Below are 11,910 nucleotides of genomic sequence, written 5' to 3'. Positions count from 1 at the left end.
AGCACTTACAAAAAGAATGTTAAGCGAAGACTCTGTATAAGGCCGCTCTTCTAGCTTTCGCTGTGACTGTGCTGTGTATTCCGCGCAGGCCTGGCGTTCTTAGGGGCGAAGCTTCTAAAGGCTTGGGTCTGTCCATCCCTTGTATGTATGTACGTGGCCGCCTAAAGTTCCATTTTTGGAAACTGCCCACGACTTCGTCCTTCCAAACATTCCACTACGCCCCATCACCGATCCACCACTTCACCGTCCATAAAGCTGTTATAATGAAGGGGGAACGGAAGTGATGTATAGCTGCAACTTACAGATAATAAAATTTCTTTTGCAAATATATACAGTGTTTGTCATTTCTTTGATGACGCAGTGGGCACTATTCGCGGGTGGTTCATCGTTTAGCGATGAAACCCTCTAGCGCTTCGTCCCACTCATCATCATTCACTTCGTGGATATGCTGTGATTTTTTGACGTGGCAGTGGCCCATTTAATATGCTGTAGTAATCTAACTCTACGCTTCATTTGCCTTTTTTTTTTTCACGCCTAGTTTTCTCTCTGCGTTTTTCTTCCCATCTTTCTCTGCTCTTTCCCCTCCCCTATAGTGTATGGTAGCAAATTGAATGTTACATTTTTTTATTGCCCTCCCCGCATTTCTCTCATTTTTTTTTATTCTCTCTGTCTGAAAAGCAACGCAACGAAAATCGAAAGAGCACTGCTACATACTCGGCGAATCCTCCGTAGCGGGTATGAGTCACTGACAGAAGGACAAGAAGAGCGAGCACACTCCGGTGGGCGTGAATTCTTGCTGCACACCGAGAGCGAAATGCACGGCTACTACCTCGGCTACCTGCGCACCTCGGGCGGCCAGCTGAAGATGTTCGAGGTGATCGTGGGTCTGGTGCAGCTCTTCTACCTGATGGCCGTCAACTACGACCGCAACCACGACTGGTACGTGCTGCGCATGGACCTGCTCATCATGCTCATGGGAACCTTCACCGCCGTCTTCGCCGCCTCGTTCGTGCTGCTCACCGTGATCCTCGGCTCGACAGAGGTTCGCGCACCTTTCTTTGCACCATTCGTCTAGTTTTTCCAATTATACGTGTGAGAGTATCTCTTATCGCATTTTCGCCCAGTTCGCTACGCTTTTATTTCCGGCACCATGCAATGCGTTGTGCACAGATCTAAAAGGCGCTATGATGCGTTCACAATGCGTAGGAGTGATGCCACGTCATTATGTTCATGCTCGTAAGTTGTTGCGCATAAAAGACGTAGGCTGGAACACAGGGACACATAGAGCGGCAGCGATGCACTCCTTGTGTGAAATGACTAAGCGCCAACGAAATGACACGCCTCATTTTGGAGGCTCGCAAGATTTTGAGTTTAAAAGAGAAATGTGACTAAGTCGATCGTCTGAGACGCACAAGCCTCATATATGTATACTTGTGGTCAAGGGCGTAGCCAGGGAGTAACGCTCCAGAGTCAGGCCTGTGCTCACCCCCCCCCCCCCCTCGAATTTTTTTCGCCATGCATATATAGTGCAAAATCACCATTTGTTTGCCCCCCTCCCTTTTTTTATATCAAGGATGTGCCTCCCCTCCAGCGAAAAAGCAAATTCTGCACACTACCCTGCTTGCTGCCATGCGTAATGTCGATCTATATCTTAGTATAGAAGGTCACGTATGCTAATAAGAGTGTTGATAGTTCGCGTTCTATGCGTGTTCCAGCGTTCTTGTCTACATCTTTTACAGGCTACACTTTGCGCGTTATCGCAAACCAACAAGCCTAATATACCCTCAAAACATTCACGCTGCTGTGGATCCTTACGACCGCAATCGAAGTTACACATGCGTTTCATTGACGCGATTTCGCAGTGGCACCGTTGCGAATCTATTTGATCCTATGTGAATTGATTTCGGGGGGTTTCGATCATCTCTAGAAAGAAGTGGGTGGGGTGGGGGGAGGGGCTGTCGTGTACACTGATGGGCACCTTCAGGTGGTGGCCCCGAAGAAGCTAGCGATATATTGTCAGCTTGCTGACACTCCAGAGAAGGGGGAGGATGGCAGCCTAAAAATTTGCGAAGGCGACCGCACCCTTCTTCCTTTACTTGATACAACCGAATTGAACTAAATGATCATATTGTTACGAAGAAGACACGACGCCGTATCGACGAGGCTGTGGAAGAGATTCACTTAAAACCAGCAGTAATGGCGTGACCGGTTCACCAGCGAACGAGCGGAGAGCACCTTTCTTCCTCTTCGTCAAGCACAAACGTGCATCGTCCCACAAAATGTCAACATGCATGTAGCAATATTATCACCATACGTGCACTGCATACATAAACAACGAAGATGGAGGATAATCAAGGTGGCAATATAAACTCGGGGACAACTTTCTGTGGCAATGAAGGGAAAGCTATACGGGGGTGGCGCTGCGGCACATGTACTCCTCTGCGAAGTCGTCCGGCTAGTCTTACTCTCCGAATGCCGGCCGTGTTCGAATAATGCCGCAGCACAGAATTCGCTACGTCCGCTTACACAGCTATTTGTGAGTGCAATTCGACACGAGCTCCTCCGGCCAATCGTCGGAATAGCCGGAGGGCAACGAGCACTCACCTAAAGACGAACACGCCATTTTGACTGTGAGGTGCACCTAAAACGTGTGGCGTTTTCAGACGTGCGAAAACGCGAAATGACTCTCAATGAAAGAAAACAGATAATAATATCTCATTGGGTCTTGCAGCGTCTTTTTATGAACGGAATTTTATAGAAAATGAAGTCACGTTTTTTTATTGTTATCTTAACACCGGCGCATTTGTGGAATTATATTCCTCAGCGGTGGCAGACGCTCACTTCGGTTCCGTAGCCTTTTCTTCATTGCCACAGAAAGCTGTCCCCGAGAATAGCGCTGTGTGTGTGCGTGTGTGTGCCCTCTTTGTGTCACTCTTTCTCGCGCGCTTTTGCCGTTCTTAAAATTGGTAGGATATAAACTGCATAATCGAAGCTTGGCTCGTTCCACTTCCTCTGTTGCATCTGTAGGTATATATTCACACACGCAACTCTTTAACACGAAAGTGTTTTATTCTGAGGTCTACTACGGCTCCACTGACGTATTTATGTCACGGATATGACGTTCTAAAATATACACTAGCATACGGCAAAGAAAAAAAAGTGCAAGAAAAAGTTCCGTGCACGGTAGTCGATGAGACGCCCCCCCCCCCCCCCCCGCTCCGCAGCGCGCTGCGCTCATCGACTCGCCCACAGACCGTGCATTATGCAGTTCGCGAATGGCTAGCTATGTATATACACCATTTACCGTTGACGGTACTCGGAACTTAAGCGTTACTCGGATCTTCGTGGCTTCAGCGTGCTCTTGCTATTTGTAGCGAGAGGGCTCGAAGGGCGCGGTTTAAAGGTCGTCGCCCCGCGCATTGCGATGTGCGCGTGCACCTACTGATCATGGTCGCTCGTGCGTTCGCGATTATCTCGTTGTGGAAGCGGCTAGTACGTCTTTCGCTTTCGCCGCAAGTTTACGTCGAAGTTACCGAGAACACGAAGGTCACATCGCTCGCTGCTGCGGCCGCGTTTGCGAAAGGAGCGCGCTGCTTACACACGAAGAAGTAACAAGCGTGACAGTATTTAGTCCACGCTAGTATTGTGTACACCTGTGCGTTTGTTTCGTGTGTCATTTGTGTTTGGACAGAGTGCCCCTTTTGCCCTTCTGGCGAAACAATGCACAATTGTTTACCTACCTGTGTAGAGACACATTTCACCTTCGTGTTATACCGATTCCCGTGACATAGGAGTCGGCCATGTTTTTTTCTTCAAGGTCACGTCGCTTGCTCTGAACAGGTTCCCTTCTCGCTTCTCTACCGGCTGCTCTACCTTTCCCTGTGTGTGGTGATGATTCCAGCGACGGCCGTGTTCCTCAAGGAAACGCGAATTCACTCCTCAACTCGGGAGCTTATCGTATCGGCCACAGTGTCCGTGTGCTTCTGCATCGGCCTGCTGGGAAACTTCGTGCTTGCCTACAAGCCGACCATCTTTGAGACCAAGGTCACGCAGAGGGTCCCCAGGGAGCACAAGCACGAAGGCGGCGGCAGTGGTCACTAAACAGCGCATTTTTAATGCCACCCCAATACCACGCTCTCAATGTCTTCATTCGTCGATCTGAATTTTTGTTGAGAGCTTGATATCAAGGGATGCGATTTCATTTATTCTAAACACACTATATCTTACAATATTGCCTCATGACCCCGCCGCGGTAGTATAGTGGCTAAGGCACTTGGCTGCTGACCCTTAGGTCGCAGGATCGAATCCTGGCTGCGGCGGCTGCATTTTCCATGGAGGCGAAAATGCTGTAGGCCTGTGTGCTGAGATATGGGTACACGTTAAAGAACCCCAGGTGGTCGAAACTTCTAGAACCCTCCACTACGGCGTCTCTCATAATCATATGGTGGTTTTGGGACGTTAAACCCCACATATCAATCAATCAGTATTGCCGCATGAGCCTGTCGCACTAAGTTTGTTCTTAAAATGTTATGATTCGTATGACAGTGAAGCAGTGAACTGAAAAACGTTTATTAAAAAGCATGGGTTAGAGAAGCATGTGTGGAGGGTGGGGGTAGTCCAGGGTCCAATTGGCCTCAGCATCTCTTCGTTCCTGGTCGAGAAGCACCACATGGGCATCCTCTTGCTCGCTTGTGAGCCAGGTCCGGTCTGAATTTTCGCGTAAGAATGTGAGGCAAATTCATTTTAAATGAATGATTGTGGTAACTGAGCAATGAATGACATGTAAAATCATCGAACTCTTTAACTTCAACGTGATGTTGGTACGGCGTATGGCAAAACGATCGGCGTTGTGTAATCTAGGTCGTTCGGAGATGAGACAGTGACGGTCTGCTACTGGGCATGAGACTCCCATCAGACGAAGATGCAGTGGCAAAAAAAATCTAGTGTCTTCAAATTTAGGTAAACGTTAAATAATCAGTAAAAGACTATTGGTCCGCAGCCTTCCACTACGGCGTTCATCGCAGCCCATATGATGCCTTTGGACTCGATATATCTTTCGACATCTCTCTTTACATCCACTCCATCTTTTTTTTGTTCTTTATCCAGTTTAGCGTAAAAAAGTCTTTTCTATGATTAAGATCTCTGCCATAGGCATTCACACAGAAAAGAGGAAAACAGGGACGCCCCCCCCCCCCCCCCCCACCCCCGCCCTTAATCACATAAGCGGGATGCCAAGTCTGCAACATGCGTTTACTAACTAGTTCAGACATGTATCGTTATTATTTAATGCGCGCACTTATGGTAGCCACTCAGACTGCTATTACCATTACCTCATTTTTGCATGTTTTGCATCCAAAACTTCCGTGTTCTCGGACTTGACCAAAGATTGGGAGGGTAAGGAGCACCTGCGGTGAAACTTGCACCCTCCTCCTTGTCGGAGAGCCCCGCGCACGCCGTTAATATCTGTACGTATCAACTGCGTATCTGGTGAACTGACTGAACAATTCGCGTGTCAGAAGCGCTGTATGGTCGCAGCGATGGCTTCACGCGAGCGTTTATACCACCCGCACCTATTTCCGTGCGCGTTTGTTCTCTTATTATTGATTATTGGTATGTTGTCATCCATACTCGGCGCACACTGACTCGCGATATTCCAGAAGCTTCGCAACCGTGTTAGACCATTTTCTTCAGATTGCGCGCTGGAGGCGAAAAGTATAGCTTATTCCGGGGTCTCCGCGACCATAAGTAAGAACGCTATAAAATTCGATGCGTGATGTACAAAAAAAAAAAAGCATGTTCCAGCGATGATCAGACTACCGAAGGCCGACGCTCTGTTCGCCGCTATCAGTGTACGGTTTGTATTGTGGTAGCTTGAGTTTTCGTTCCCAGCGCGTAGGTTCGCCCAGATTTCAGTCTTGAACAAGCCGACTGCGGCCGTCGTACACGTCATGACTCCGTGGAAGTATTGTCACCTTTAGGTAATCTGAAGCACGCATGCAGAATACGTGCAAGACGTTGATGCTCAACTATACTCACGTGATGAATGCGAGTCGCTAAAAGCTTCGTCATGATTGACAAGAAATGTCCTTGCTCCTTCACCCTATCTCTTTGAAGAATGGATGAAGGAGAGCGGCGCGCGCACGTGGGTGGTCTGCTTTTTCCTGACGGCTGAATGATAGCTCCGTGGCAGCCATTTATCCAAGCGGGGCACCGCGTGTTCGAATTCCAGTGCTGCAGTACTCGATTTCGACAGCCCGGCCGTGTCCAGCCCCGTACTCCCCGAAATCGTAGGCTCGCAAACGCAAACATAGACAACACTTCAGTCCACCCTGGAAATGCACCGCGCATCGTGAAGACAGTCCTACACATGAGCGGATGAAGCGTGCCAAATAGACAACGCAGTCGTCATGCGGTTCAAAGGGCCCTGCCGACTACCGGGAACAAAACATCCCCCGTGCTTGCTTCCGGTTATGGTTAGGACGCGTGCTGCAGCGAGCGGTTGACCTGGAAGCTCCATCATTTGTACACGGGATGGCACGAATCCGGTTGGGTCGAAGAGAATAATGAATTACTGAGATAAGAAAATAAACGCTCGTATTGTGATGGCGGTGGATGAGCATATAACTGCACACACAATCGCCTCTACTCTGTCTATCCACATTGCGCACGAAACTTCCTTAGCTGATAAGACAACATCAAGTCAAATTATGTAGTTGGTAGAGATTCATTGCATAGCGTCGAGTCACGCAGACGTGGTTGCAGAGAACAGAAGCAAACACAAACGCCGCTTGCGTTGTCCGTTTCTGTTGTGTTGGCGGTTGCACTCCTTTCTTTTTAATTTGAAACTCTTCCCCGTTCTCTTTCAGTCGGCTTTATAATGAGCTACGGTTTATTTTTAAAGACGAAAGTGAGGTGCGCGACGTTTCCAGGTGGTTCCGCAATGGAAGGATTACAACGAGTGACTCCAGTGAAAAAAAAAAGAAAAAAAGAAGCGCATCGCACGCGCTTACCAATGTTTGTCACGCTCTTAGGTTTGACAACGATCCGCTTTTGGCCGCCGGCGTTTTTCCCGTAAAGCACGCAAGGCGTGACACGCGTGGGTGGTTTTTAGTGTTATCGCATATTTAGGCAGTTGTTTATCTCCTTTTTTTTTGTCGTAAACCTTGTCATCACCACCACTTCTATGCTTTTCCTTCAATGGTGGCACGATGACGATATATATATACATGACGCTATGATGAATGAGCGACGTGGCGTGGCTCATACGCCATGTTTATTCCTTTCTGACTTCTTCCTCATCTACTTCTACAAACCGTCGTTACCTTCATACGTCATATATATATATATATATATATATATATATATATATATATATATATATATATATATATATATATATATATATTTATATATATATATATATATATATATATATATATATATATATATATATATATATGTGTGTGTGTGTGTGTGTGTGTGTGTGTGTGTGTGTGTGTGTGTGTGTGTGTGTGTGTGTGTGTGTGTGTGTGTGTGTGTGTGTAGCTTGATGTATGTATGCGGCTTAATTAAAAGCGGACTGCGGTTTCTTCGATCGGAGTCTTCTGTCCCTCATTGCCCATTAGCAGCCATTGGAATGTTTCAGTAGGACATACCGGTCCATCGCTTCGTGCTTTGCGCCTCCCCAGAATTTTCGCTTGCGCAACGCCGCGATGAGCGCCAACGCCGCCGCCTGTGTCAGTGTTAGCGCCGCTGTTTCGGTTCCCTTTAGCGCGAGATAGTGTACTTCTATTTTTGCTCACGGGTTCCAGCTTTTGTTCCACGGCGCACATCTGATGAGAGGGTGTTGGTATATTGGTATACTGAGTTTCACAAGTCGGGCACAACGCTCTGAAAGCAAGAAGTCCGGTCAGCAAAATGTACATGCCCGCGCGCCTCGCGATTTATTTTGTGGTTATGAACGGGACCTTCGCGATTGACTTCGGCTGCGCGCAAGTGGAGCTAATCATGGAGGCTACAATACGAACATGAAGAAACCCAAGTGATCCAGAACAACATATTGCCAACCGCATGATTAGGAGGATTGGTTTGCAACTAATTAAAGCCGAAAGCACCATTTTCATTTTCCAGTTTTAAAAAAGCCACTTTGCTAGTTGTAAAATAACTGTAGTATTTCTGGGTCCGAATGCGTTTACTTCAAGAAGTCGATATAAGCTTACATAGCGTTGAATCTGAAGTATAAAATGGATAATATAATCTGGGTTTTTGCATTTCAAAACCACGATTCGGAAATATTATAATATAATCGCAAAATGGATAATACAATCTGGGTTTTTGCATTTCAAAACCACGATTCGGAAATATTATATTATAATCGCAAAATGGATAATATAATCTGGATTTTTGCATTTCAAAGCCACGATATCATTATGAGAAGCACCGCAGTATGGTGCTCCGGAAGTTGAGACCTTCTGGTCAAAGGCGTGCGTGTGGGAGGGCAGGGGGAGGGGGGGTCCATCCAAGTCACCGAGAAGGGGCTCAAAGTCACTGCGATCCCCATATATTGTTGTAAAAAGGAGGGCGCGCTTCGAGTCGTGGGAAAGGGGGGGGGCTGAAGTCGGGTCCATAGATTGACAAAATGGAAGAAGGGCGCTGCGTCGACACCCCCCCCCCCCCCCCTCGAATGGGAACCTTGCGTACGCCTATTATTCTGGTGTTCTTTAACGTGCGCGAACATCGCATAGTACATGGGCCTGTATACTATTTCGCGACCATCCAAATGTGACCACCGCGGCCGGAATCGAACCCGCGACCTTCGGTTCACCAGCCGTGCACCGTGACCGCTACGGCTTCGCGGTGGACCGCAGAGAAACGGGCTGGAGACAGAGAAACGCAACGGGGCATTTCGCATTCCTTGCTCTTCTCTGCAGGAATGTATGCGTGCGCGCATCCCGTATTGACTGCGGCGCATTTGTTTTTGCCGCCAGAGAAATCCGTTGGAGCGCGCGTGCAGCGGATATGCAAATGAGATCGTGCAGATTTAGACGCCGCGCTGCTCGCGGAACGACGGCCGAGTTCGTGCATCCGGTGGTCAAGAGGCTCGCTTACTTCTGGGTTGCGCCGAGGCGAGAAGCGAATACTAGCGCATCGCGCGGGCCGGCCTTCCGCCTGCCAACGCAGGCGCTGTGTGCTCGCACAAACTCTTTGTTGTATAGTGCGAACGGCCATCTAGTATTGCAAAAGTTTTTTTTTTTTTTTTAACTGTGAAGATGTTTATAGGCCGGTTGTAAAGTGCGTACTCCGCCACTATCATCATCATAAACGAACATATGCCGTGGATGTGTCGTCACGTGGGGGACCAATCCATTTTTTTTTCACGACGTCACAGCGCGTGCACGAGCCCTTTCCCTGGCGGGACTGTCCCAAAACGCCCCCTTTTCTCGGAGGCCTTCTTTCCAGCAATACCAGTTTCTAGCAATACCAGTTTCTAGCAATGCCCAGTTTGTATGGCAATACCCTTCACAACTTCGCGTTAAAAGATGAGGAAGTTGTGTACTCCACGATATGGCTACGCTTCCTGCAGGCGATATTTCCTCCTCGCAATGTATTTCTTCATAAAGCACGTGTATACAATGCCAGCACTGAACTTTGAGCCTATCACGGCTTAGAGCTTGTCGGCTGCATGCTTTTATCTCGGCTTGCGCTGTCGGAGACACGCATAATGATGTTAAATCAGCTGATCGCGCACGCTAGGCATGTGAGACACGGATGCACGGACGGACGGCTGCATGACAAAGCAGTACGAATTACCAACTGACATTTCGCGTGTATTGACTGATGGGAAGTACGTGTTGTATGACGTCATGGGAATCACCGTTTCAGCGTCACAAACTACGCCAGGTAGACGAGAATGCGCAGGAAAGCATAACGCGCTAGCTTTTTTTTTTTTTTTTTTGTTCAGAGGCTGTTTAAGGGGGGCGCTGTGAATGACGAAAAAGGTGCACCTTTCGGGATGTCGTGGAGCTAATTTGCCGAAAATAAAGGAATCGTGATGGTCTAATTAATAAGAACAAATTCGACAACGAGGACGTCGTTTTTTTCTCAGGCCAGGCAGGAATGATTTAGTGCTCATTATTGCGTACATGGTCGATTAGTGGTGGCGGCGCCATGATTGTTCTAGTGTGCCTCACAAAGGGATCGTGACGCTGCCGGGCCGATCCCTTTCTTGGCCTTAATGGAAACTAGCGATCTCAGGTCTCTCGATTCTCACCACGCACGAGATGCTCGTTGGCTGATTGGTTCATACAATAATGGCTCAACAGACTATGGGCGGTCGGTCATAACTCGTGTGCCAGCACACTTTGTGAAAAAAAGAAAGATTCCAACGAGGTCCTTTGTACACGCAAGTGAAAATATTAGTAAAGTTCTCGTTTGTTTAATAAATGCTAGTGAAGAAAGGAGTTAAATAAATTAATAAATAAAAATAATTTAATAAATGAATAAAATAATAATTGTGTACTTATTAGTATAGTAAGTATGGACAGTTGGGTCGGGAGAAGCTGTCATTGGAACCTGAACTTGGCAACGTTTAACGTTAGAAGCTTATGTAGTGCGCAAAGTCTATCTGTGTTATTCGAAGAACTAGAGCGTATTAAATTGTGTGTAATAGCGCTCAGTGAGATTAGGACGATATATGAGGCCTATATAATGCTACATAATGGGCATGACCTTTGCTCTCGTGGCTTGACTGACTGAAGAGAACAGTGGGTGGGACGAATTGAACCGAATTGAGTGGCGAATTGAACCAAACGCGTACTACTTGCACTAGCCTGTAGGTACTCGGGCTATTTATTTTTCATCAGGTAAATAACTGTCAATTCTTAATTACTTTGTTTTTAATGATCGGCTGGAAACCCAAAATATGAACGCTGAGATGTAGAGCACTTTCACAAACCACCGAATAACTTGTTTCCTTTACTATACGTCTAGCGTTGTTATCTTTTTCCGCGTTGTAAAGAAAGCCCGCGAAACGTGAAAAGAAGCCGTGTGATATAGGCTTTCTTTACAACTTGTAAAAAATAATAGCGCTAGACGTATAGTAAAGGAAACAAGTTATTCGGTGGTTTGTGAAAGTGCTCTACATCTCAGTGTTCAGATCTTGGGTTTCCAGCCCATAAAGGAACAAATTTGGTTATTAAGAATTATAATTAATGGTATGGGAAGAAATGAAATATAGCCTGAGTACCTACAGGCCAGTGCGAGTAGTATGCACTTGGTTCGATTCGCCTCCTAAGTGCCTTTCACTTTCAAATTCTTGGCTGAAATTATGTGGCACACCCTGTATATCGTGCGTTTTCAGAAGCACCGGCTATCATGCCCGGTAAACTTAGATGACTCTCTGGACGACATGGTGCTTTCCAACTCTCGGATTATTCATAAGAAGTGCACTCGATTGAAACGTGCTCAGCCTACCGAGAATCAGGGAAGAGGATGGGCAGCGAAGTGCTGGGTAACGGATAATGGTCATGCCTTCTTTTGCTCTTTTTTTTTTATTTCGCTGGAATTGGCAGACAGCAGACAAACACCAATACTTTATTAAGATAAAAGCTGTCTAGTCAGACGTTTCGCAAGCTGATCGACGAGTCTCTCATTAAAATATTTTGCTCAGTTTCATTGCTTGAAAAGTTACTTAATACTTGATTAGGCAATAAAGCATAAGACATAAATTTACTAAGGCTAAATATTGTGACTTAGTCTATTTGTCTACCGAGAAAGAAAATGGAGAGGAGTGAGAATGGTAAGATCGCATAGCGGCATTCATTGATATTCATTGAACACTGCAAATTGCAAAGGTGCATTTTTTCACCACTTCACCGAAAGCTGAGCAAAAAAGACGTCTGTCGACTGGCA

At 46.8% G+C, this 11,910-nt stretch overlaps 1 protein-coding gene across 1 annotated transcript; it reads left to right on the top strand.

Moving 5' to 3' along the window:
• The first annotated feature begins 717 nt into the window (after nt 1-717).
• Nucleotides 718-4,102, top strand: LOC142774544 (uncharacterized). The gene is made up of 2 exons (XM_075874933.1): nt 718-1,042; nt 3,841-4,102. Exons 1-2 carry the CDS (start codon nt 815-817, stop codon nt 4,099-4,101), a joined length of 489 nt encoding a protein of 162 aa, XP_075731048.1. The 5' UTR covers nt 718-814; the 3' UTR covers nt 4,102.
• The last annotated feature ends 7,808 nt before the right edge of the window (nt 4,103-11,910 follow it).

The sequence above is a fragment of the Rhipicephalus microplus genome, chromosome 10 (assembly GCF_043290135.1).
Source record: "Rhipicephalus microplus isolate Deutch F79 chromosome 10, USDA_Rmic, whole genome shotgun sequence".
Lineage (NCBI taxonomy): Eukaryota > Metazoa > Arthropoda > Arachnida > Ixodida > Ixodidae > Rhipicephalus > Rhipicephalus microplus.
Note: the sequence above shows the minus strand (reverse complement) of the source record. Positions and strands in the feature narration are given on the sequence as shown.

Coding starts and splice junctions, on each gene's coding strand:
- LOC142774544 (XM_075874933.1), top strand. CDS start 815: ATGCACGGCTACTACCTCGGCTACCTGCGCACCTCGGGCGGCCAGCTG. Junction 1,043..3,840: donor TGATCCTCGGCTCGACAGAG/GTTCGCGCACCT, acceptor TGCTCTGAACAG/GTTCCCTTCTCGCTTCTCTA.